Source organism: Amblyraja radiata, chromosome 6, assembly GCF_010909765.2.
Source record: "Amblyraja radiata isolate CabotCenter1 chromosome 6, sAmbRad1.1.pri, whole genome shotgun sequence".
Lineage (NCBI taxonomy): Eukaryota > Metazoa > Chordata > Chondrichthyes > Rajiformes > Rajidae > Amblyraja > Amblyraja radiata.
This window is the reverse complement of record NC_045961.1, coordinates 50,660,473-50,687,852: the sequence shown is the minus strand read 5'-3', so window position 1 is coordinate 50,687,852 and position 27,380 is coordinate 50,660,473. Positions and strand designations below refer to the sequence as shown.

Sequence of the window (27,380 nt, the reverse complement as noted above, 5' to 3'; positions counted from 1 at the left end):
TTGAACACAGACGCCCCGTGGCGGAGGTGGGAATTCCCACTGTGTTTGGGCCGTAGGGGATTGTGAACAAGCTGCAAAAATTAACTCTTTGTATCCTGGTAACCTGAAAAAGAGAAGTTGTAAAAATCGTTTCTTGATGTTCTTTTAGATTTCTTGTCAGTAAAGTTAACTGGAAATAAGTTAATTGATGAAATAGACAGAGAGAGAGAGAGAGAGAGAGAGAGAGAGAGAGACAGACAGACACAGAGACAGCCAGACATAGAGAGAGAGAGATTTTATTTATTTAGCGAATGCAAAGTCCTTTAGCCAAGCAGTTGCCTCTTGATCTGCTGTGTGAAGGGTGACAAGTCCTCCTTTGAGTCTTTGTTGAAGGCATGCTTCAGTGATGTGTTGTAAGGGAGTGCCACAAGCACACGTGGGGTTGGGCTGCTGCCCCATTTGTGAAGGCTGGCCAAGCAGGGGCCATGTCCAGTCCTGAATGTATTCAGCATCGAGAGAGAGAGAGAGAGAGAGACAGAGAGAGAGAGAGAGACACAGACACAGACAGAAAGAGAGAGAGAGAGAGACAGACAGAGAAACAGAAGTAAGAGACGACAGATTATCCCTTGGAGCACCCATGAACTGAGAGGGCTAAAAAAAAAATTTTTTAATGAAAAAAAATGGATTAGGGCTTTGGAGGAGGAGAACGTGGGACGATTGTTGGCCATGGAAGATTTGAAGGCACCATTGGTGAAGTGGTGGGAACCACTATGTAAATTGTTACAATGACCGGCAATAGACTACAAACATGGCTGCCGCTCACAAACATACCGGCCACAGCGCCATCTTCTGGTTGGATGCCGTCATGAACGAGGGTATGCAGGCCCCTCAGCAAATGTTACCCACTTAAGGTGAACCCCAAGGAACAAAGGGAAATGAAAAGGTGGAGAGTTGAAATAGAAGGCAACCAGTTGATGAACATTATATTATGAACTATTGTGGTGGAAGCCATTCTTCTTAAAGTCAAGCAGAATCAGTAAACAGTTGGTCTCTGCGGTCAATGTCAATGAACAAAGCCCCTGGTTGAAAAGACTGAAATAAGTGATGAACTGACACAAGTGAGTCCTATGACGGAACCAAGCGGGGCCAGAGAATTACATGCCAATAATACATGTCTTGGGGAACTTTTCCTCGAAAAGTCCTATCAGGAGTGAAATTAATCTGGAGATGATAAGCCCTAACAGGACTGGGGTCCCCAAGAGAGAGGAAGGGATTTAAGGAAGGATGTCAAGAAAGGCTAGGATGAGGTAGTTTTTTAAAAATTAGATGGGAAAGGCAGAGTTGAAAGTTGAGGGGGAACTTCTTTACTCAGAGAGTGGTAGCTGTGTGGAATGAGCTTCCAGTGAAGGTGGTGGAGGCAGGTTCGATTTTATCATTTAAAAATAAATTGGATAGTTATATGGACGGGAAAGGAATGGAGGGTTATGGTCTCAGCGCAGGTATATGGGACTAGGGGAGAATACGTGTTCGGCACGGACTAGAAGGGTCGAGATGGCCTGTTTCCGTGCTGTAATGGTTATATGGTTATATGGTATACCCTTAGAAAGTATTTGCTGATGTGGACAATTTGTTGGTTTGTTCCACAAGTAAAGAGAGAGAGAGAGAGAAATACTTCAGAATATAAGACAGCAGATGATGACCTTGGGAAAGGCAGGATATAGTTCAGACTAGGTCGGAAAATATGTTGAAATTGTATGGTGAAACGGAAAAAGTACATGTCAAAGAAGTTAAATTAAAATGCAGACAAAGCAGCTGAAACAGCATCTGGAAGAGATGTCCAGGGTAAGTCTGAATCAATTTAGGTATAAACACTAGAGTGTCGTTTATGATGAATAAGGTAATTAAGAGGTTTGGTAAACCTACAGAAATCAGCTTTGACAACGGATTGTTTTCATTTGATGAAAAGAATAAATGGAACATTTGTGTAATGCTCTTCCATTGGCACTGAAGAAATGTTGCATGCAAACTAACCAGCCATGGGTGGCACAATGGAGAAGTCCCTGCAGGGGACCGAGTTTGGAACAGTTACAGAGCGAATTAAAAAACAAAAAGTATATGAAACAGTTAATAATGATATACAAGTCTATTTATGAACAGGTAAAGTAAAAGCTGTCGGAGATGGACCAGGAGGAAGGACCCTTTAAACCTGAAGACAAGGTGTATGTATGAGTTTTCTAAATCACCGACCGATGTTCGTTTAGAAGGTTGAGATACCTAGTACAATTTCAATAATTACATGAGGGCTGTCCTGCAGGTACGAATAGATAATAGCCCTGAGGTAAGTGAACAAGAGGACAAAGAAGAGTAGAGTTTTAACAAGAACGTTGTTTGACATCAGTGGTGGGAAATAATGGAAAGGATACTAAAGGCAATATTATAGGGATTTGGATAAATAGGGTAGGATTAGGAAGAATTAGCATGGATTTGTGATTGTGATATTTGACTAATCTTGATTTATTTCCTTAAAAAATAGGTTATTAGGGAAATTGATGAGGTTAAAGTGGTGAACTTCAGTAAGGCCTTTGACAAGGTTCAATAAGGAAATAAGGTTGGTTAAGAAGAGGTTAGTAAGGAATAGCAAGATGGATTAAAAAGTGGCTGTATGGGAAATGAGGGAGAGTAATGGTGGATGGATGTTTGTCAGGTTGGAGGTCAATGACTAGAGGGGTACCTCGTGGATGTGTGCTGGGTCCACTGTTGTTTGTCATGTGAATCAATAATATGGATGTTGGTGTGGTAAGATAGATTAAGAAGTATGTAGATGATACTAAGATAGGTGGTGTTGTGAATAATTAAGTAGTTTTTAAAAGTGTACAGAGAGATTTAGGTCATTTGGAAGAGTGGGTTGAAACATGACAGATGGATTTAATGTTGATAAGTGTGATACATCTTGGCAGGACAATTCAAATTAGACGTACATGGTAAATGATTGTGAATTGAGGAATGAAGTTGAAATCAGAGCATTGTTTATAGAAGTTGGGTTGTAATGTTAAATTGTACAAGGTATTGGTGAGGTCAATTGTGGAGTATGGTGTATAATTTTGGTAGGCATAATTATAAGAGAAAGGTTGAACGAGTTAGATATTTGGGGAAAGAGAGAAGGAATACCCACCATAGAGGATAGTGATGTTTTCTTAAGGAACTATTTACTGGCAGTATCTCGTTCTATTACAGAATTAAAAACCAAGGGGCTGCTGGCACAGAGTCCCGATCTCGACTTGCCAATCCATTCTGTGAAAGCAGAGAACTGGGATCTTATAAAATCATGGAAGGAAGAAAAGCTGCAACCTAGGTGGACTGGATCCTACCTTGTGTTATTAATCACCAAGACAGCAGTACAAACAAAAGAAAAAGGGTGGACACACGCAAGCTGATTTAAGGGTCCTATGGAGGCCCCACCGGACAATATCAGCCCATGGACTGTGCGTGAAGGGAAGGAACCATTGAATTTGTGCCTATTCGGATGTTGTATCATTCCCTGCGCACGGGGTCTGGCTCAGCGATTGATAGAGACAGCCCTGACAAAGAACAGCACCGTCATGATGGCCTTCAGAACACAGTATGACTAGCGAGAGGAGGATAGGGAGGCGAAGAATCTGCTGCTAGCACTAGAAAAGGAAGATATAGCATAAATCAAGAGTTGCGTAGCAAAAAGAAAAATGGTGGATTGTGAGAGAAGGGTTAATAGGGATGGTTGATTCATACTAGAACTCTGAAAAATATAACTTAGAAAGAAATAAGGTGTCAGCAGAAGCCAGACTGCTGGTAGAAGAAAGTAACAATATACAGGACAGAGGGAACTTCTAGATAAAGAAGTAACAGATAAAAACTCCAGCAGAAGCCTTTGACGTCAGGAGATGTTCCGAGACGTTTCTGGACGTTCTCGTGGGAATGTGGGCTTTATGTTATGATTGGACGAAGCTCGATGGGGAGACATGAGGTAGTGACCATAGTGAAGAAAGGTATAAAAGATAGATACAACCTCTATTTTTGTGTGTCTCTAGAGGATGATAGAGGAGAGACACCCTTTTCTGCGCAGAAATGTAATAAAGGAAAACTTGTTTCTTGACCTTGTCTCTGAAGAGTTTGTGATTGAATTTGTATCTCACAGACGCTTCCAATACGCAGCATGTTTTCACTTTGTTATCAAGCCACTGTGCCACTGGGGGTCAAACAAATATCTGCCCTTCTTCAAAAAATGGGTGCCTGTATTTTAGATTGGTATATGTTTATTATTCCTGTGGAAACCTTGTCAGTTAATTTGTCAGAAGGCACACATGCTAAAAGAGTAGGGAGACAAAAATGCTGGAGAAGCTCAGCGGGTGAGGCAGCATCTATGGAGAGAAGGAATAGGCGACGTTTCGGGTCGAGACACTTCTTCTGATGTCGGGGTCTGAAGAAGGGTCTCAACCCGAAACGTCGCCTATTCCTTCGCTCCACAGATGCTGCCTCACCCGCTGTGTTTCTCCAGCATTTTTGTCTATCTTCGATTTTTCCAGCATCTGCAGTTCTTTCTTAAATATGCTAAAAGAGTAATCATGTTTAATGATATGACAAAAAAAAAATCAGTTTGATGACCTATTGACCTCTCAACAAGGCTGATGAAAAGCCTTCAAACTGCAACTTAGTTTCTCTCTCAGATGTTGCCAGATCTCTTGTGTTTCCAGCATTTTCTCCATTTATTTCCATGTGTGCAAAATTATTTGTTGCTGTATTCCTTGCACTGAACAAAACAACAAACTATGAATATTTACATTAGAGCATTCTTTTTATTTGCAAATTTTTTAATCGCCAGCTTGTTCCCTCAACATCAAGAGAATTTAAAATACGTAATGAGATAATTAATAAATGATGATAGATTCATACAATGGAAAGATAATAAGTATTGGGTATATAGAGGGGTTGGACAAACTTGTATTGTTTTCTCTGGAACCGGAGGCCGAGGGGAGATCTGATAGAAGTATATAACATTGTGAGAGGCACAGGTAGGGTAGAACCCTTTTCACAGGGTGGATATGTCAGGACTACAGGGCATAGCTTTAAGGCGAGAGAGGCAAAGTTTAAAGATGTGTGGGGCATGTTTTTTTACACAGAAAGTAGTGTGTGCCTGGAACACGCTGTCAGGGGTGCTGGTGGAGGCAGGTACAGTAGTGGCATTTAGGAGGGTTTTGGAGGGGTATGTCACATGAAAGCAGAGGAGATGAGTTTAACTTGGCATCACGTTTGGCATAGACATTTTGGGCAGTAGGGCCGGTTCCTATTATGTGCTGTTCTATGTTCTATAATAGAAACAGGAGGCACAGTGGTAGACTCGCTGCCTCACCACACCAGAGACTCAGGTTCAATCTTGACCTTGGGTGCTGCCTGTGTGGAGTTTGCATGTTCTCCCTGTGACCACGTGGGTTTTTTTGTCAACCAGCATCAGCAGTTCCTTAATTTTAACTTCCATGCTGTATCTCTAAACCAAACTCTAGCCCATTCCAGGTGTTTTAGCAGCAAAGAAATCGGTGCTCCGATTTCACCCCATTTCCCATTCTTGTAAAATTGCTCTTAATAGGTAGGGAGTGGATTAGAAAATGGAATAACATAGAACTAGTGTGAACAGGTGATCGATGGTCGGCATGGACTCAATAGGTCAGAAGGCCTGTTTCCATTCTGTATCTCTGAACTAAACTAAATTAAATAGAAAATAATAACAAGGAACTGCAGCTAATAGTTTATACCACAGATATAGACACAGGTGCTAGAATAACTCAGTGGGTCAGGCAGTATCTCTGGAGAAAATGGATAGGTGACATTTTGGGTTGGAACCCTTATGAACTTCTGGGACAGGTTGAAGAAGTGTCCTGACATGAAACATCACCTATCCATTTTATCCATAGATGCTGCCTGACCCGCTGAGTTACTTCAGCGCTTTTTGTCTTTTTTTTTGTCAACCAACCTCAGCAGTTCCTTAATTCTGACTTCCATGCTGTATCTCTGAACCAAACTCTAGCCCATTCCAGGTGTTTTAGCAGCCAAGAATTGAGATTGCCTACCTCAGTCAAAGGCATCTTCAGTTTCATCCTCTCGGCTGTCTGGCTCAAAATTTCAAAGGGTGCGTAGATTTTAACAATCATGTTCTTGTCCTTGGACCGCGTCGCGCCGGACATCACTCCCGCAGCCCATTTGTCACCGGTGATGTTGTGGTCCAAGCGGAGGCCGATCTTCTCCACCTCCCTCAGGAACTTCATCCTCTGCTCCGCGTAAGGGTCGACGCTGTCCTGCTCCTGTACGTAAACCAACACATGATCGATCACTGGGATCTCTTCCGTCATTTTCCTCTGCCAGTTTCGTAGCAGTTGCGGCCAGGAGTAGCATGTGCTTGTGCCTGTACCGGCTCCCTGATAGTCTGCACTGTGTTTATACCCCTTGCTCCATGGTGCATACACGGCGGGGGGGCAATAGCAACCCACACAGCTCGCAATGGAGTAACTTCAAATCAAATCCCCATCGCAGACCCTTTTCATTTAAGTCGCAGCACTTTTTTTCTAATGCAAAAACTACTTTCTGCCCAGCCCGCTTGTATACTCACTCCACTTCTAAGTTGCTTTGCCTCATCTTCTGCTGCTGCATCTGTCTTATTCTCTGGAGGGGTGTGACAAACAATTATGCTCGTGTGTACTTACAAGCTCCTCCGTGACACGCCTGGGGAATTGATGGACGAGGGGAAACCGGTGAAAGGATCAGAAGCTGTTTGCAAATGTTTCACGGGGATGAGATTCAGGATGAGTTGGGATTCTGGAAAGAGGGTCGGGATGTGGAATGGAGTGACATTTGTCCCGCATGGAGAAGGTGTTACGCCTGTTGAGCCCACTGTTGTTTATTAGTTAAATGATTGAAATATACAGGAAACGGTCGAGTTTTCTGACAATGTAAAACAGAAATTGGGTGCAGCACAAAAGCTGACACTGAAGTAGATCAAAACATTTGTAGAAATAAGGAATTGCACATACTAGTTTACACATAGATAGACACAAAAAGCTGGAGTAACTCAGCGGGACAGGCAGCATCTCTCGAGAGAAGGAATGGGTGGCGGTTCGGGTCGAGACCCTTCTTCAGACTGGTTCAGGATAAGGGATACATAGAAACATAGAAATTAGGTGCAGGAGTAGGCCATTCGGCCCTTCGAGCCTGCACCGCCATTCAATATGATCATGGCTGATCATCCAACTCAGTATCCCGTACCTGCCTTCTCTCCATACCCTCTGATCCCCTTAGCCACAAGGGCCACATCTAACTCCCTCTTAAATATAGCCAATGAACTGGCCTCGACTACCCTCTGTGGCAGAGAGTTCCAGAGATTCGCCACTCTCTGTGTGAAAAAAGTTCTTCTCATCTCGGTTTTAAAGGATTTCCCCCTTATCCTTAAGCTGTGACCCCTTGTCCTGGACTTCCCCAACATCGGGAGCAATCTTCCTGCATCTAGCCTGTCCAACCCCTTAAGAATTTTATAAGTTTTTATAAGATCCCCTCTCAATCTCCTAAATTCTAGAGAGTATAAACCAAGTCTATCCAGTCTTTCTTCATAAGACAGTCCTGACATCCCAGGAATCAGTCTGGTGAACCTTCTCTGCACTCCCTCTATGGCAATAATGTCCTTCCTCAGATTTGGAGACCAAAACTGTACGCAATACTCCAGGTGTGGTCTCACCAAGACCCTGTACAACTGTAGTAGAACCTCCCTGCTCCTATACTCAAATCCTTTTGCTATGAAAGCTAACATACCATTCGCTTTCTTCACTGCCTGCTGCACCTGCATGCCTACTTTCAATGACTGGTGTACCATGACACCCAGGTCTCGCTGCATCTCCCCTTTTCCTAGTCGGCCACCATTTAGATAATAGTCTGCTTTCCTGTTTTTGCCACCAAAATGGATAACCTCACATTTATCCACATTATACTGCATCTGCCAAACATTTGCCCACTCACCCAGCCTATCCAAGTCACCTTGCAGTCTCCTAGCATCCTCTTCACAGCTAACACTGCCCCCCAGCTTAGTGTCATCCACAAACTTGGAGATATTGCCTTCAATTCCCTCATCCAGATCATTAATATATATTGTAAATAGCTGGGGTCCCAGCACTGAGCCTTGCGGTACCCCACTAGTCACTGCCTGCCATTGTGAAAATAACCCGTTTACTCCTACTCTTTGCTTCCTGTTTGCCAGCCAGTTCTCTATCCACATCAATACTGAACCCCCAATGCCGTGTGCTTTAAGTTTGTATACTAATCTCTTATGTGGGACCTTGTCGAAAGCCTTCTGGAAGTCCAGATACACGACATCCACTGGTTCTCCCCTATCCACGCTACTAGTTACATCCTCGAAAAATTCTATAAGATTCGTCAGACATGATTTACCTTTTGTAAATCCATGCTGACTTTGTCCAATGATTTCACCACTTTCCAAATGTGCTGCTATCCCATCTTTAATAACTGACTCTAGCAGTTTCCCCACTAGACTAACTGGTCTGTAATTCCCCGTTTTCTCTCTCCCTCCCTTCTTAAAAAGTGGGGTTACGTTTGCTACCCGCCAATCCTCAGGAACTACTCCAGAATCTAAAGAGTTTTGAAAGATTATTACTAATGCATCCACTATTTCTGGAGCTACTTCCTTAAGTACTCTGGGATGCAGCCTATCTGGCCCTGGGGATTTATCGGCCTTTAATCCATTCAATTTACCCAACACCACTTCCCGGCTAACCTGGATTTCACTCAATTCCTCCAACTCCTTTGACCCGCGGTCCCCTGCTATTTCCGGCAGGTTATTTATGTCTTCCTTAGTGAAGACGGAAGCAAAAGATGCGAGAGATAAAGAACAATGAATGCAAAAAAAGTAACGATGATAAAGGAAACAAGCCATTGTTAGGTGTTCGTAGAGTGAAAATGAGAAGCTAGTGCGAATTGGGTGGGGGAGGGATAGAGAGAAAGGGAATGCCGGGGCTACCTGAAGTGAGAGAAATCAATATTCATATCACTGGGCTGTAAGCTACCCAAGCAAAATATGAGATGTTGTTCCTCCAATTTGTGTTTAGCCTCACTCAGACAATGGAGGAGACCTAGGACAGAAAAGTCTGTAGGAATGGGAAGGAGAATTAAAGTGTCCAGCAACTGGGAGATCAGATAGGTTCAGGCGGGCTGAGCGATGTTCCGCGAAACGATCGCCCAGACTGCGTTTGGTCTCGCCGATGTATCAGAGTCCACATCTTGAACAACGGATACAGTAGATGAAGTTGGAGGTGGTGCAAGTGAACCTCTACCTAACCTGAAAGGACTGTCGGGGTCTCTGGACAGAATCGAGAGAGGAGGTATAGCGATATGTATTGCATCTTCTGCGGTTGCAGGGGAAGGTACCTGGGAGAGGGTAGTTTGGGATGAGATAACCAGGGAGTTGCAGAGGGAACGGTCTCTGTGGAAGACGGTCTCTGTGGATGGGAAAATGTGGCTAGTGGTGGGATCCCGTTGGAGGTGGCGGAAATTTCAGAGGATTATGTGTTGTATGCGATGGCTGATGGGGTGGAAGGTAAGGACTAGGAGATTCTGTCTGTGTTGCGACTAGGGGGAGGGGGAACAAGGGCGGAGCTTTGGGGTACCGAGCAGACACGATTGAGGGCCTCATCTATGATGGGAGAGGGGAACCCCCATTGCCTAAAGAATGAGGACATCTCGGATGTCCTAGTATGGAACACCTCATCTTGGGCGCAGATGCGACGTAGATAGAGGAATTGGGAGTAGAGGATAGAGTCGTTTTAGGAAGCAGGGTGAGAAGAAGTGTAGTCAAGATAGTTGTGGGAGTCAGTGGGTTTGTAATAGACGTTAGTCAATAGTCTATTTCCTGTGATGGAGACTGAGATCATGAAAGGGGAGGGAGGTATGGGAGGTGGTCCAAGTAAATTTGAGTGCAGGATGAAAATTGTTGGTGAAGTTGATGAAGTTCATGAGTTCTGCATGGGTGCAGGAGGTAGCACCAATGCAGTCATCAACGTAACAGAGATAGAGTTCGGGGATAGGGCCAGTGCATGCCTGAAATAGGGATTGTTCAACATACCCAACAAAGAGGCAGGCATAGCTGGGGCCCTTGCGGGTGCCCATAGCTACGCCTTGGATGGAGGAAGTGGGAGGAGTAATAGGAGAAGTTGTTGAGGGTGAGGACCAGGCGGAGTAGCGTGTTAGTTGAGGGAAAATTGGATGGTTCAGCTATTGAGGAAGAAACGGAGGACTTTATAGCCTTCCTGGTGGGGGATGGAGGTCTTGAGTGACTGAACGTCCATAGTGAAGATGAGGGAGTGGGGGCTCGGAAAGCAGCAGTTATTAAAGAGACGAAGGGCATGTGAGTTATCTTGGACATAGGTCAGGAGAGATTGGACCAGGGGGGATAGGATGGGGTCGAGGTACGTGGAAATCATTTCCGTAGGCCAGGAGCAGGCAGAAACCATGGGTCTGCCAGGGCAGTTATGTTTGTGGATTTTGGGGAGAAGGCTGCGCAGGGCTGGAAAACGATAAGGTTGGAGGCTGTGGAAAGCCAGAAGTGATGAAATCAGAAATGGTGTGTGAGATTAAGGCCTGGCGCTCGTCTGTGGGATCATGGTCCAAGGATAAGTAGGAGGAGGTGGCTGAGAGTTGCGGCTTGGCCTCAGAGGTGTTTGATTATAATGTCAGGGTTGCTGCAGAGCAAGCGGAGGGCTGTACATTCAGAGGGGATGAGGTTAGTGTAGGTAAGTGGAGTGGAAAAGTTGAGACGGCAGTTAGAAATAAAGAGGTCTAGAGAGAGTAGAAGGCCGTTTCGGAGAGTCCAAGTGGAGGGAGACCGGTGGAGATGGGAGAAGGGGTCATCACTGGGTGGTGAGGACTCCTTCCCATAGAAAAAGGCACGGAGGCGGAGGCGACGCAAGAAAAGCGCTACGTCGTGGCGGACCCGGAACTCATTGAGCCGGGAGCGGAGGGGAATGAAGGTGAGGCCTTTGTTGAGGACAGACCATTCCGTATCAGAAAGGAGGAGGTCGGGAGGATGGTGAAGACACGACAAGGGAGGTGGTTGAGGTCAGAGGAGGGCTGGGGAGTGGACAAAGGCTGAGGCGAGGACTGGTGGGAGGATGGTGGGTGTTCAGAGAGATGGGGGTCGTGAGGACTATTGTATGGGTGGGGTGTGCATGGGGGAACCTGGTTAAAAGAGGGGGAAGGGGAAGACCCATCACTACTGAGATTCCCTGCAGGAAGGGGGGAGCAGTAGGACCCAGCAGAGTCAGACCACGTGCTGTCGGAATCTGCCTCGTGGAGGCTGTGGGCCTGGTGCTGAGCCTGGAACTCAGGTGAGGCGATGGCTCCGGCCCGCTGGTGGGTGGTGGAGAGACGAGGGTCGGCGGAGTCGTTGGTGGTGGCCCGTGGGGGGCCGGAGTAGAGATACGGTTCTGTGGCAGCAGCATCGGTGACAATGAAGGTTGGTGGCGGTGGTGGCCCTTGGGAGATGGTGAGAGTCGACGACAACAGCGGTGGACCCAGAGAAGCGGTGGGAGTCGGTGGCCGCGGTAGTTTCACTGGTCTGGGCCCTGGGTTCGGCTGGTAAGGTGGCGAGGGTCGGAGAGGCGGTGGATGTTGGTGCTGCTCCCCGTGGCGGCAATCTCGGCCTCGTGGTGCTCGGGCTGGCGGCGCGGTCCAACATTGGAGCAACAGGCCTGTGGGCGGTCGAGTCGAGGAGTGTCGGTGGAGGGAACAGTCTGGAGGCGGGCAAACTTGTGATCTTTGGTCCAGGTATGCGAGGAAGCGTTTGTTGAGGGCGTGGATCTGGCGTCGAATTAAGTAAAGTTGGGGTCCATTGCAGGTCCGGGTGAGTGAGGCCCGAAGCTGCGGGAGGGTCAGAGCGAGGGCCTGATTTATTACAAGGAAGTACTGCATTTATGATAAGAAAAATAGGCCTATATGTTCTCCGTGAAGGATGCTGAGATAGCTAAGGTGAGAGGGAAATGACCTAGTCAGAAGAAGGGTCATCACCTGAAACATTGCCTGTCCATTCCCTCTCCAGATGCTGCCTGACCTGCTGAGTTCCTCCACAACCTTGTGGTTTGCTCAAGATTCCAGGATCGATTGTGTCTTCAGAAAAAAGACCTTGTGACTTTTGTAGATGGACAATGGAGTAAATGCTTCTAATGTTCTTCAACTTACATCTATTTGGCATTTTCATTTCTGGATCTGGTTGTCTCGCCAATCATGCAGAGTATGGATTCCTCTAGGCTGATGGCTGTTCTCGTAAGGATGAGGTCCAATTGAAGGCAACTGTAGTTGAAATCTAACGCACACTATCCAGGGATCAATACAGAAGTTGATAACTAGGTGGACTATTCAGGATAGTGTTGAAGCAGTCCTGACCTCCAATCTACCTCATTGGTGCCCATTGAACTATCTTTAATTGGACTTTACTGGACTTTATTTTGCACTAAACAATATACCCGTTATACGGTATCTGCACACTGTGGGCGGCTTGATTGTAAATCATGTATGATGCTTTTGCTGACTGGATAACACGCAACAAAAACCTTTTCACTATACCTCAGTACATGTGACAATAAACTAAACTATACTAAACTACACTAAAACTAAACTGATCAGTGATTCGGTAGTTTGAAAATTGATCTAAAATCCTTTTCAATCTTTAATTTTCCTTTTTCACAGCATTCATCCTCCAAAAATATATTTCAAAAGCCCTATAACTCAATATAACATTGAATGTGGGATTATCCCTAAATAACAAGGGAAACTGATCTGGGGATGAAATTATTTTCTGAATTATTTAAAAATCTGAATAATGTTAATTTTACTGTTGATAACCTATGGTTCAGTTCTCATTTCATAAAAGAATGTGGACAGAGAGTGTAAATGTAGACTGTACATATACATGTACCATATATTGTTAGATGGATTAAAATCTATAAATGAATATATAGTTAAAACAATATTTACACTATTAATGTAAATTTGGAAATCTTCAGATGGTGCAGTTATTGTAATCTAGGATTAAGAAATTCAGATGACAGAGACATGCCTTATCATGAAGAATTATGTGGAAATTAGAAATACATAACATTTCAATGAAGAATACAAAATTTGCCTCAGCATTCTCAACCACCGGACATTCTGTCTTCTCCCTGGGCAGAAGATACGAAAGCTTGAAAGCACATACCAGCAGGTTCAAGAACAGCCTCTTCCCCACCGTTATCAGACTCTTAAACAGACCACTCACAAGCTAGGGATCCAATCCTGACTTTGGTTACAACCCTTGCACTTTTTTTTAACTCTCCATTATCCCTGTACCCGTAACAGTATATATTCTACACTCTGCTTCCTTTCTTGTTTTGCACTACCTGTTGTACTCATGTATGGAATGATTTACCTGCATACCACGTAAAACAAAATTTATCACTGTATCTCAGTGCATGTGAGAACAATAAACCAATAAACCTCCAAGGGGGAAGATGAGACATGGTCGAATTCTGGATTGCTATTTTAGTGCATCTTGGTACAAAAAAATACAATTTCAGACTTGGCTTGGGAGCTTGGCAGCAGCTTGAATGATTAAAAAAAACTGCTGCCAGCCACTGTGAAATTATATTCAAAACAAATGTTTCTGTATTTATGAAGATTATGGTAAACATTCTAAATTTAGTTTATTATTGGATGTTGCTACAAAATATTGCTTTGCCATGATGTTTGGTGTTAGCACCCTTCGCTAGTTCGCAGTGGGACCAGGAGACTAGAATACTCCCAGGACATTTACATAATACCAAATGGGAGAAACAAATAGTTCACGACTTGCATGATGAATTTGCAAGTTTAATTGGCATTGAGATGAACATTACAGGCAAGTAATATTCCATACCTGATGTTGGGTGTAGATTCCAGACTCCTTTTGTTCACTGGCCAAGACTTACAACTGCATAGCTGAATTGAGAAGTCAATGATCTGACCATAAATACATATGACAAGAAAAATAACAACCACCTATGTAAAATCTTTCTCCCTACTGAGGTATTCCAATATCCAGGACGTTGCAATATTTGACAGTACAGCTTAATTCAACCATTACCTCCAAACGGACCCTATTTAATACTGCACCGTGCTTCCAACCGTGTGCAAAACTGTTAACAGCTATACAAAACAACTTTAATGTTTATTTTATAAGAGAAGTTATCGAACTATTGTTACGAAATATGATTGTTTTTTAAAATAAATTTTCATTAAATTGGTGTCAGGAGTTCCTTAGTAGCAAGCCAGATAGATAGATCTGATTCACATTAACTGTTGATTTCATTCTTTCAGTACTTTCAGATAGTTTACCCAAGCGTTAGTTTATAATTCCTTTCACGCCAGTGACTATTAGCTTTTCCTTTGGCACGTCTCCTGATCACTTCTACAAACTGATCAATGAGTAGTATGTTTTATAAATGAATGAAGTAATTCCAATCATTAATCTGATTTAACCACACTCAACTGACCATGTCAATATGCCTTCTGAACTGGTGCCTTCCCAATCTCCTTGTCAAAAAAAATGTTGTTGGAAGGAACTGCAGATGCTGGTTTAAACCAAAGATAGACACAAAATGCTGGAATAACTCAGTGGGACAAGAAGGGTCTCAACCCGAATCATCATCCATTCCTTCTATACAGAGATGCTGCCTGTCCCGCTGAGTTATTCCAGCATTTTGTGTCTATCTTCTTTTCTCAAAATCAGGTCTCCATCATTTTACTGTGAGTTGTCCTGATCCTCCACTGGAATTTTAGCAAGAGAGCAGTAAAAACTGACTTTTGAGGTTTTGTGATATTGGAAAGGTAACAGTTTTTAAAGGAGCAATCATTTTGTGTGATACCAGTTAATGTTGTTAGAACTAAGATTTTTTTAATAGCTGGACAAATACATTGATGCTATAATGAACTAAACTAAAACATTTGTTAATAACATTTCATATTTTAATTCTCCTCTATTCACATCGTAGTGAAATAATTCAATCAGAGACCTAGGTTCGATCCAGGCTTTGGGTGCTGTCTGTGTGGAGTTTGCATGTTCTCCATGTAACCATGAAGGCTTCTTGCTGGTTCCAAAAACATGTGGGGTTGTAGGTTCATTGGTCTTTCTAAATTTCCCCAAGTTTGTAGGGAGTGGATGCGAAAGTGGGTAACATAGAACTAGTGTGAACGGGTGATCGATGGTCGGTGTAGACCTGGTGGGCTGAAGTGCCTGTTTCCATGCTGTGTCTCTAAAGTCACTTTGGGCTCTGCTTACAATATAGAAATAGATATGTTTACAGGAGACACAAGGAACTGCAGATGCTGGAACCTTGAGCAAAACAGAATCTGCTGGAGTAACTCGGTCAGGCAGCATCTCTGGAGGAAATTGTTGATGACGTTTCAGGTCTGAACCCTATCTATTAGTCTGAAGAAGGCTCCTGATCCAAAATATCACCTATCCAGTTCTGCACAGATATTCCCTCACCACTGATTTACTCCAGCATTTTGTAGATATGTTTATACTAAATTTTAATTTATAAATTGTGCTATTTCTTCTCTTATTACTTTTGGAAGGTAGTGCAAAACCACCTCAAGAATTCATGTTTTGCAAATACCACAGAATGACTTGCGTTTTGTTTTTCAAAGTCCCTTCATTTCTCGTGACTATTGTGAAATCATACTGATCCTGTTTGTAAGATACAGCTCAAATGCAAAAACAAAAAGTATCTGACTACAGTAAATTCCCTCTAGTTTTTTTGAATGTTACAAACAGGTGTATCCCCAGGGCAATGGGTCTTATGAAAGATGACACCCATGTCTGAACTAATTTGGTCTTGAGGGGGTGATAAAAAGGTAGCCTATTATTCAGATGCAGCTTTACTGAAAACGTGTGGTTCTTGGATTTCTATAGCTTCTTGCAGATAACAGTAGCAAGAAGAGCATGAGGTCAGTGTGGTGTGGGTCTTCAACGATCCTGGCTAAGACAGCATTTCCTGTAGATTCCCTACCATGGTAGGGAGGTCAATACCAAAGATGTATCAGAAAGGTTTAAGAACTTCAGATGCTGGAAAAGTCGAAGGGTGACAAAAATGCTGGAGAAACTCAGCAGGTGAGGCAGCATCTTTGGAGCGAAGGAATAGGAGATGTTTCAGGTCGAGGCCCTTCTTCAGACTGATGTGGGGGTGGGGGTGGGGGCGGGAAGAAGAAAGGAATCGGAGACAGTGGGCTGTGGGAGACCTGGGAAGGGGAGGGGAAGGAGGGAGAAAGCAAGGACTACCTGAAATTGGAGAAGTTCATGTTTATACCACTGGGGTGTAAATTACCCAAGCAAAATATGAGGTGCCGCTCCTCAAATTTGAGAGCCTCATCTATAGTCGAAGAGGGGAACCCCTGTTCCCTAAAGAATGAGGACATCTCTGATGCCCTGGTTTGGAACACCTCATCCTGGGTGCAGACCCAAGATGAGGTGTTTCGTAGATGGAGGAATTGGGAGTAGGGAGTAGGGAATTGGGAGTCCTTACAGGAAGCAGGGTGGGAAGAAGTGTAGTCCATATAGCCATGGGATTCAGTGGGTTTATAGTACATGTCGGTCAGTAGTCTGTTACCTGCGATGGAGATAGTGAGGTCAAGAAATGGTAGGGAGATGTCGGAAATGGTCCAGGTGAATTTGAATGCCGGATGGAAGTTAGTGGTGAATTGGATGAAGTCAGTGAGTTCTGTATGGGTGCAGGAGGTGGCACCAATGCAGAGGTAGAGTTCGGGGCTAGGGCCATCGTCTTGAACAAGGATTGTTCGATATACCCTACAAAGAGGCAGGTATAGCTGGGGCCCAGGGCCATGCGTGTGCCCATAGCAATGCCTTGGATTTGGAGGAAATGGGAGAAGTCAAAGGAAAAGGTGTTGAGGGTAAGATCCAGCTCCGGAGGAGAGTATTAGTAGACGGGGATTGGTTGGTTCTGCGGTTGAGGAAGAAACGGAGGGCGTTAAGACCCTCCTGGTGGGGGATGGAGGTGTAGAGTGACTGGACATCCATAGTGAAGATGAGGGAGTGGGGGCATGGAAAACGAAAGTCATGGAGGAGACAAAGAGCGTGTGAGGTGTCTTGGACATCGCTAGGGATGGATTTGACCAGGGGGGATAGGATGGAGTCGAGGTATGTGGAAATAAGTTTAGTGGAACAAGAACAAGCAGAAACAATGGGTCTGCCAGGACAGTCAGGTTTGTGGATTTTGGGGAGAAGGTAAAATCGGGCCATGCGGGGCTGGGGAACAATGAGGTTGGGGCTTGCATGGGCTGGGAGCCGGAAGCGATGATGCCAGTTATGGTGTTTGAGATAATGGCCTGGTGCTCGTCTGTGGGGTCATGGTCCAAGGATAAGTAGGAGGAGGTATCTGAGAGTTGGCACCAGACTACCACGCACCTCCCTTGTCAGCAGGTTTAATCACCCAGTCAGGGTTGTTGCAGAGTGAGCGGAGGGCTGTACGTTCAGGGGAGAGGTTAGAGTGAGAAAGGAGAGTGGAAAAGGCGAGGCGGTGGATGTCCCGCCGGCAGTTTAAAATGAATAGGTCTAATGCAGGTAGATGGCCATGAGGGGGAGTCCAAGAGGAGGGGATCCGTCGGAGACGGGAGAAGCGGTCATCACTAGGGGGTGAGGATTCCTTCCCATGGAAAAACGCTTGGATGGGGAGGCGACGGAAGAAGAGCTCCACATCGTATTGGACGTGGAACTCATTGAGGTGAAGACGGAGGGGAGCAAAGGTGAGGCCTCTGCTGAGGACAGACCGTTCGGTATCAGAGAGGGAGTGGTCAGGGGGGGATGGTGAACACACGGCAAGGATGGGGGTTGGGGCCGGAGTAAGGCAGGTGAGTGGACGGAGGCCAAGGCCAGCACAGTCAGACCCCACACTTTCTGCAGCTTCCCTTGTTCTCAAGCATTTGAATTACCAAACCAGTCTATATTGAAACCTTTTCAGTGCTCAATATCATACACCAGTTGAAGTTCAATTATATTTGGAGACATGCTGAATCTCCTCAAACCTCTGAAGAAGTAACAGCATTGGTGATCCTTCCTTGTCATTGCATCAATGGGCTGGGCCCAGGGCAGATCATCAAGGATGTATATGCCCAGGAACTTGAAGATGTTGACTCTCTCCATGAACTTTACTATGAAATATGTTGTTGGTCCTTCATTATTGCTGATTCTAAGCTCTATATCTAGCAGCATTGGGAGTAGAAAGCAGCCACTCAACAAGGCAGCTCACCACCATGATCGCAAGGGCAATTAAAAATGTACAATGCCCAAATCCTGAAGAAGTGTGCACATTAGAAATAGAATCATAAGCGCTGACCTGGATTGTTAGGTTGAAAAGCCTGTTTACTCATGTAATCCTTTATACATTTCTGGTACATTTCACCCAATTAACTGTTATGCAAAGTGTATAAGAAGCTCCACAGAACATTCTACGAGACTAGTAATCAAGAGGTTAGATAATCATCACAAAATATTTTCTAAAATCTCAACCCTAAAAATTCCAATAAATCAAAGAAACCTAATTTCCTAACTGTGAACTAAGTCGAATATTCGAATGCTATTCAGAATTATTTATTTTTTAGGAAATTAGAATGCACGGAAGACAATTTTCTGGGGCTTTGTAGCAATAGTACAATGGGTGATAGAATTGACAGGAGTGAGATGTGTATATCAACATGAAAACCTGCAGAACAAATGAAAACTGGGGTGTCCAAGTGGCACAATTCGTAGACAGTTGTCTCACAGCGCCAGAGACTCAGGTTCGAACCTCGTCTTAGGTGCTGTCTGTGTTGAGTTTCCGTGTGGTCCCGCAGATTTCCACTGGGAAGACACATGGTTTTGTAGGTTGATTGGCCTCTGTAAATTGCCCCTAATGTGTAGGGAACTGGGAAAAGTAGGATAAGATAGAACTGGTGTGAACGGGTGAGCATTGGCTGGCATGGACTCGGTGGGCCGAAGTGCCTGTTTCCATAAATCAATAATCCTTTCAATCCAAAGAAGTGGGAATCAAGAACCAGGGGATACAGGTTTAAGGTGAGGGGGAAAAGGTTGAATAGGAACCCGAGGGGCAACCTTTTCACACAGACGGCGGTGGGTATATGCCAGAGGAGGTAGTTGAGGCAGGTACTATAACAGCATTTAAAAGACATTTGGACAGGTACATGGAGACGGTAGGTTTAGAGGGATATGGACCAAACACAGGCAGGTGGGACTAGTGGAGATGGGGCAAGATGGTCAGTATGGGCAAGATGAGTCGACTGGCCTGTTTCCACGGTGTTTGATTCTGTGAACATTAGAACATCCTGGAAATAGTCGGAACCGCGTGTAAGGATGTAGGGAATAATAATGGTAAGGCTAAAGATCTCCCATCACCTCAGTCCGTGTGACTCGGCCGCCATTGCTAGGATACGGACCACAAACTGCCGTTGCGCGCTCTAGTACAAAGATGCTGGAGGAGTATCTAGTATCTTTGCTCTTGTATCCAAGGATCATATAGCGGAGCTTGTTATAGGATCGTTGCTTATATCTTTGGTTGCGCGCTTCTGCTTCGGCCAACTTCAGTCCTGAAACTACAATTCCCGTCATGCAGCGCACAGGTCAAGCATGCGCGCCAGCTCCCGGGCGAGAGCTTCCGGCCAAATTGACGGTAAAACTACAACACCCGTCATGCAGCGCCAGTGTGAGTTTGCGCACTAGCTCCTGGTGGTGGTCGCGCACTGATTTCCGGTCACCTGCAGCAGCCGGTGCATTTGTTGCCGGAGATGTTGAACAGATCCATCCTGACCCTCTTCAAATGCGTCCGCTTAAAGATCCACCGAAACGTCTCCACCTCGTGGTCTCCGGTGGGGGTGGTCTTCAATGCTAAGTCGTGGGGGACGGTGGATTTCTTTGGGAAGAATGTGGTGAGTTGTGCTGACTCGGCCCTGTGCACAGTAGATCCCAGGGGGCAGCGTGCAGCTGCTGTGGCCATGTCTGTTTGACTCACACCATGAAGCGATCAATACAAAGTAATGGAAAAGGTCAAAATGTCAAAGACTAGAGGGCAGAGCATAGTAGAAACAAGGAAATGCAGATGCTGGTTAATACACAGAAGGTTAAGAGAGGATGCTTAGTTTAGTTTAAAGGAGATATTAGGAATTGCAGATGCTAGTTTACTAAGAGTTATAGTGCTGGAGTAAAGTGTAATGGGTCAAACAGCATCTCTGGAGAACATGGATAGGTGACGCCTAGGGTCAAGAAACGTCTTCAGTCAAGGCTAAGAGAGGATATTTAGTTTAATTTAAAGGAGATGTAAGGAACTGCTGATGCTAGTTTATAAAGAGAAATACAAATGCTGGAGTAACATCGGCCGGTCAAGCAGTATGTCTGGAAAACATGCATAGGTGAGATTTTGGGTTGACATCCTTCATTTAAGGCTAAGAGAGGATGTTTAGTTTAAAGGAGCTTTCAGGAACTGCAGATGTTAGTTTACAAAAGGAGAAGCAATGTGTTGGAGTAACTTGATGGCTCAGGCAGCATCTTTGGAGAGCATGGGTAAGTGACGTTTCAGGTGGGGACCCTTCTTCAGATTGTCCATTCCCTCCACAGATGCTGTCTAACCTGCTTAGTTCCTCCAGGACTTGTTTTGCTTTGTAACAGAACAAGTTGAACTGATTGAAGCTGGGGAAATACTCTCACATGCTCTGGATGAGGGATTTATTGCATGCAAATACCCTTGTATTAAGCTATATCATTTGTTTTGGTGCGATTGATGGAAATTGAAGGCAAGAAGCATTGTGTGTACACAAAAATGCTGGAGAAACTCAGCGGGTGCAGCAGCACCTATGGAGCAGCAGCGGCACTCCATAGATGCTGCTGCACCCGCTGAGTTTCTCCAGTATTTTTGTGTACCGTCGATTTTCCAGCATCTGCAGTTCCTTCTTAAACACAAAGCATTGTGTAGTGAGCAATTTTCATGTTATGGAATTATAGTTATGTTTTCCAATTAAATTATTATATTAGGCACAGCCAGGCCTAACACCACAACTATATAACAGGTCAGTCAGTTTAACCTGTGGTGGATAACTTATTCAAATCAATTGTGAGGGCAGTGTAGAACACGAAGTGCTGGATTATCTTAGCAGGTCAAGCAGTGCACCTGGAGGATAGGGATGGGTGACGATTAGGGTCGGAACCTTTCTTCAGACTGATTGTGGGCGGGGGGCGGAGAATGGTGTGGGGAAACAATATAAGCCTTCATTCAGAGAGATGTAATCTAATCAATTAACGATACAAAGTGCTGGAGTAACTCAGTGGGTCAGACAGCATCCCTGAAGATCGTGAATAGATGTCGTTTCGGCTTGGGACCCATCTTAAAAATGACCATTTTCAGTTCCTGTTTCTATAATCTAATCAAATGGTAAGAAAGAAAGAGATGTTCATTTTGCTAAGCACCAGTGCTCAGCCTGTGGGAGTGACTCTGACTTCTGGTTCCATGCCAGCTTATCTCACCAACCCACTCCCATTCTGACCTCAGTGTAAAAAAGGCGGCCCAAAACAAGCTTATGGGAGCACTGCAACTTTTGTCTGGGTACCTAGCAGCATGCAGGGGTTTTTTGAATTCTTAAGCTTTACATAACTTTCTACTGGTATTGGGACTGGCCATCCCTTTTTCTATCATTGGTAGAGTCTGGCCTTGTGGACATGCCCCTGTCACCCAGACCATGCATCATTACACAAACATGTGTCATTCAATCAGCACTGTAAGAAAAAATCTGTTAATTTATTTCATTGCTCTCTGTGGATCTTTTGTGTGAAAGTTCACTTTATGCTTTGGAGGAGTATTTGGAATGTGCGTAGCTACATTTTCACAGTACTTGCAGGTTCTCCCCAGGATGCCACAGGGTTCTGTGCCTGAGAAACGTTCGTAAGGTTCGTAAGTCAGAAATGCAACTGCACGGCAAGCTATTTAAATAAAACTTAGGCCAACTAACAAAAAAGTGCAGTTAAATCAGGCCATTTATCACAACCATTCACATATTGACGCAAACGAAGCTCCCACTTAGTAGAAGATGCCTCCAGACCCCCTGACATTTGTCTTCCACTTCACTACCATCCTCTCACCAACTAGAGTGGTTCTGAACACCCATCTACTTCATTGGAGACCTACAAACTATCATTAATCGGGCTTTACTGGACCTTATCTTGCAATAAAGGTTATACCCTTTATCCTGTATCTGTACACTGGACGGCTTGATTGGAATCATATATTGTCGTTTCGCTGACTGGATAGCATGCAATAAAAAGCTTTGCACTGTACTTTGGTATGTGTGACACTAATAAACAAAATTACCTTGCTTGATTTCCCCATATTCCCCAATTTTAGTTTAGGTTATTGTCAAGTGTACTGAGGTACAGTGAAAAGCTTTTTTTGCCAGCTAACCATTTAACGGAAAGACAATACATGATTACAATTAAACCATTCACAGTGTACGGATACATGGTAAGGGAATAACGCAAATAATGCAAGATAAAGCCAGTAAAGTCTGATCAAAGATAGTCTGAGGGTCTCTACTGAGACAGATAGTCATTTAGTACAGCTTTCTAGTTGTGTTGGGACAGTTCAGTTGCCTAATAACACCTGGGAAGACGCTCCCTGAATCTGGAAGCGTGCGTATTCACACTTCTATACCTTTTGCCTGATGGGTGAGGGGAGAAGCGGGAGTAGCCAGGCTGCGACTTGTCCTTGATAATGCTGGTGGCCTTGCCGAGGCAGCGTGAGGTATAATAGTGTCAATGGAAGGGAGGTTGTTTTGTGTAATGGCCTGGGCTGTGTCACAATTCTCTTCAATTTCTTTTGGTCTTGGATGGAGATTTTCCCAAACCATACCGGCTTCCGGCAGGCTGTGTGGCCAGAAGGTTTCCCGCCGGGCTGCTGCTGTGGACTGGGAACATGGCCGGAGGCTTTTATCTAGGTGCTGCTGTTTCAATGCCTCCCGTATGGCCGCGGAGAAACCCAGGTCAGAGCCCGGCTGGGGCCTAGCGGGTCAGAGTACCCCGGGTCGGCGGAGCGGCCGACAGAGCCCGCGGCTGAGGCCCAGGCCGGCACCACGGGGGCCCCAGGAGAGGACCCGGCAGGGTGTGGAGAGGTCGGTGCAGCGGCCGATGATGGCGCCGACCGACGGAAGAGACGGACACTTGAAATAAGGACATCGCTACCGAGGGAAGGAATGAAGGAGGACCTGGCATGGGGGGACTGCCGTGAGGGAGAGGGAAGACAATGGACCATGGGGTCCCGGTGTGGGGGGACAATAAAGTTTTCATTCATTAATGCTGTGATGCATCCCAATAAAATGCCTTCTATGGCGCATATGTAGAAGTTGGCGAGAGTTGTTGGGGACATTCTGAGCTACCTAAGCCTTCTTAGGAAGTAGTGGTGTTGGTGTGCTTTCTTGGCCATTGCTTCAATATGGGTGGTCCTGGAGAAGTTGTTGGTGATATTGACTCCTAGGAATTTAGGTGCTGTCAATGCACATCGGGACACTTGGCAGCTCTGCTCATTTGAAAGATAATTAATTTTCCATTGTTTTGATTTAAATTGTTATACTTTTTTTTTAAAATAGGGTCTTTTTGGTGTGCCTGAGCTCAGCTCTCCTGAAGGATTTCAGGTGGCTCAAGAAAATGCTTTGAAAGAAACTGAGCATTTAGTGCAACAGGCTTGCACTACTCGACCTGGTCCCCAGATTGTTCAAATCTTTGATAAACTTTCAGACTGTCTTTGCAGAGTTGCTGATTTGGTGAGTAGAAATCCTTTCTTCACTAATCATTTTTGTGAAGTTAATCCTTGTAATCGGTGATATTATCATTTAAATTCGTTTTGCCTGCCATTAGTTCCGGGCCGGGGACCGTCGGCTGCGCCTCTCTCCTTGTCCAGTGGCTGCAGGTTGGCCCCCTCGGTGCTGAAGGAGGCAGAGTGCCAATCATCGGCGGGGATGCACACGGGGTGCTGCGGTGGCTCGGCGGGTCAGGCAACATCTCTGGAGAAGGGTCTCGACCAGAAACGTCACACATTCCTTTTCTCCGGGGATGCTGCCTGTCCAGCTGAGTTGCTGCAGCGTTTGTGTGTGTCCCCATTGATGGCTGGTACTCGGCTTTCGGGGGGGGGGGGGGGGGGGTTGGCTGGCGGTCCCTGGATGGAGCGGGATGTGCGGCTGGCGGTTCCTGGCCCGTCGGGGAGCGTGTTCCTTGGCAGTTGGAGCGGGATTGGGTTGGAGTTGGCGCTTCTTCTCCACGCTGGCTGTGGACCTGGGGCCGCTGGTGTCCCTTCTGTCCAGGGCTGTCGGTTGGCCAGGCGGAGTTGAGCTGCGGTTGGCGTTTCTTCTCCGCCCGGCTGTGGGCCTGAGGTGGCTGGTGTCCCTGGGTCGCCCTGGACGTCTCCGACTGTCCCCTGGGCGGGGATGGGACACTCGGGAGGGGAGGGGGTGGGGGGTAGAGTGGTGGTTCAGCAACGCTTGCGGCACCGGGGACCCGGGTTCGATCCTGGCTGTGGATGAGGCACGGGTCTGTGTTTGCGCAGCAGCCGAGAATGTCTCTCCCCTGTCTCCCACTCGCACCTGCCCCCTCACTCTTGCTGTTACACCCCACTCTCCGGCTACCTGGCACCCCTGTTCCTCAGATTAAATATTTTTACACATAAATTATGAATAAGAATTTATACACAGTTTATACAGCCAATGCTTTGTTCACTTTGTCTTTATGGTGAATGACCTTTGACAAATCCATTTGACAAATCCATCCAAATCAATTTTTCGGAATACCGAACACACTTATTGCAAACACTAATGCACATCTGTAACTTGTCGTTTCTAATTGTAAATTCCCAAGCAAAATGGAAATTGCAAAAGTTATACCTTTATATAAAACTGGGGATAGACACCACTTCATAAATTATAGGCCTGTTTCCTTACTTTCCCAACTCCAAGATACTGGAAAAAACTCTTTACAGAAAGACTAGACAAATTCATTTAGAAGCACAAATTGCTGACTGACAGGCAGTATGGATTCAGATCAAACAGATCAACATGCATGGTGCTAATCGAATTCAAGGAAAAAATTACTAATTGTATAGACAAACAAAAGTATGCAGTGGGAGTATTTATAAATCTTTAAAAAGAAAAAAGCTTTTGATACCATTGATCACAATATATTACTTGATAAATTGGAAAGGTACGGTACGAAATTTGTTTTATTTGCGGACAATACTAATATATTTTCTTCTGGGGAGAATTTACAGCAGCTTTTGGAGGAGATAACATCAGAAATGAGAAAACCAAAAAGGTGGTTTGACATAAACAAATTATCATTAAATTTGAACAAAACAAAGACTGTTGTTTGGAAATTGTAAAAGGGCTATAAGGATTGTTAATAATGTAGGATTTCATGAGCACACCAACTCTCTGTTTTTAAAGTAAAATGCCTTGGGGTTTATGAATCTAGTAGAATTTAATAGCACAAATAATGTATAAAGCAAGAAATAATTTACTACCAGGTAATATACAAAAAAATTGTTCTTTAACAGGGAGGGTGGTTATAATTTGAGTGGAAAGTTTAATTTAAAGAAACTTTGTGTTCGTACAACTGTGAAGAGTATGTGGAGTGAAATTGTGGAATGATTTGAATGTGGAACTCAAGCAAAGCATTGGTGATAATTTTCCAATGTTCTATAGATTCAGGATCAGTTCATGTGGAGTGAAGGGTAGTTAATGTTATCCCACATTTTAAGAAAGACGGAAGAGGGAAAACTGGGAATTATAGACCAGTTAGCCTGACATCGGGGTGGGAAGGTGCTGGAGTGAATTATAAAAGATGAAATAGCGGCACATTTGGATAGCAGTAACAGGATCGGTCCGAGTCAGCATGGATTTACGAAAGGGAAATCATGCTTGACTAATCTTTTGGAATTTTTTGAGGGTGTAACTAGGAAAATGGACAAGGGAGAGCCAGTGGATGTTCTGTGCCTGGATATTCAGAAAGCATTTGATAAGGTCCCACATAGGAGATTAGTGGGCAAAATTAGGGCACATGATATTGGGGGTAGAGTGCTGACATGGATAGAAAATTGGTTGGCAGACAGGAAACAAAGAGTAGGGATTAACGGGTCCCTTTCAGAATGGCAGGCAGTGACTAGTTGGGTACCACAAGGCTCGGTGCTGGGACCGCAGCTATTTACAATATATATCAATGATTTGGATGAAGGGATTCAAAGTAACATTAGCAAATTTGCAAATGACACAAAGCTGGGTGGCAGTGTGAACTGTGAGGAGGATGCTATGAGAATACAGGGAGACTTTGACAGGTTGGGTGAGTGGGCAGATGTATGGCAGATGCTAATGTGGATAAATGTGAGGTTATCCACTTTGGTAGCAAAAACAGGTAAGCAGATTATTATCTAAATTGTGTTAAGTTGGGAAAAGGGGAAGTACAATGGTATCTGAGGGTCCTTGTTCATCAGTCAATGAAAGTAAGCATGCAGGTGCAGCAGGCAGTGAAGAAAGCAAATGGCATGTGGGCCTTCATAACAATAGGAGTTGAATATGGCCCTAGTGAGACCACACCTGGAGTATTATGTGCAGTTTTGGTCCCCTAATTTGAGGAAAGATATTCTTGTTATTGAGGGAGTGCCGCGTAGGTTTAATTCCAGGGATGGCGGGACTGTCATATGCTAAGAGAATGGAGCGGCTGGTCTTGTATACTCTGGAGTTTAGAAGGATTGAAACATATAAGATTATTAAGGGTTTGGACATACTAGAGGCAGGAAACATGTTCCCGATGTTCGGGAAGTCAAGAACCAGGGGCCACGGTTTAAGAATAAGGGGTAAGCCATTTAGAATGGAGAGGAGGATACACTTTTTCACACAAAGTTGTGAGTCTGTGGAATTCTCTGCCTCAGAGGGCGGTGTAGACCCGTTCTCTGGATACTTTCAAGAGAGAGCTAGATAGGGCTCTTAAAGATAGCAGAGTCAGGGGATATGGGGAGAAGGCATGAACGGGGTACTGATTGGGGATGATCAGCCATGATTACATTGAATGGCAGTGCTGGCTCGTAGGGCCAAATGGCCTAATCCTGCACCTATTGTCTATTGTCTATAAACTAAATTTGGAGGCTGAGTCTGTCCAGTAGTTAAAATAGCTTGAGTATGCTAGAACACCAAAAAAAGTCACCAAATGAAAATGCTGATATTTAGATGTTACCATTTAGTAAATCGTTAGAAGTGGGAGCTTTGCACAAAACAGATTG

At 44.8% G+C, this 27,380-nt stretch overlaps 2 protein-coding genes across 3 annotated transcripts in view; one reads left to right on the top strand and one right to left on the bottom strand.

Annotated features, from left to right (window-relative positions):
* Window positions 1-6,358, bottom strand: part of LOC116974715 (anoctamin-7-like) — a 45,516-nt gene extending 39,158 nt beyond the window's left edge. The window contains exon 1 of the mRNA XM_033023436.1: window positions 6,078-6,358. Coding sequence (XP_032879327.1) covers window positions 6,078-6,356 — 279 coding nt within the window. The 5' untranslated portion in view covers window positions 6,357-6,358. The remainder of the gene's footprint in view (window positions 1-6,077) is intronic.
* Window positions 6,359-19,809: 13,451 nt separating this feature from the next.
* LOC116974381 (mitochondrial intermediate peptidase) overlaps window positions 19,810-27,380 on the top strand; it is a 78,874-nt gene continuing 71,303 nt past the window's right edge. The window contains exons 1-2 of one of the 2 annotated variants that reach the window (XM_033022764.1): window positions 19,810-20,007; window positions 23,707-23,880. In XM_033022764.1, coding sequence (XP_032878655.1) covers window positions 19,867-20,007; window positions 23,707-23,880 — 315 coding nt within the window. In that variant the 5' untranslated portion in view covers window positions 19,810-19,866. Of the gene's footprint in view, window positions 20,008-23,706; window positions 23,881-27,380 lie in introns of those variants that run through there. The other variant, XM_033022766.1, reaches the window with a different exon arrangement.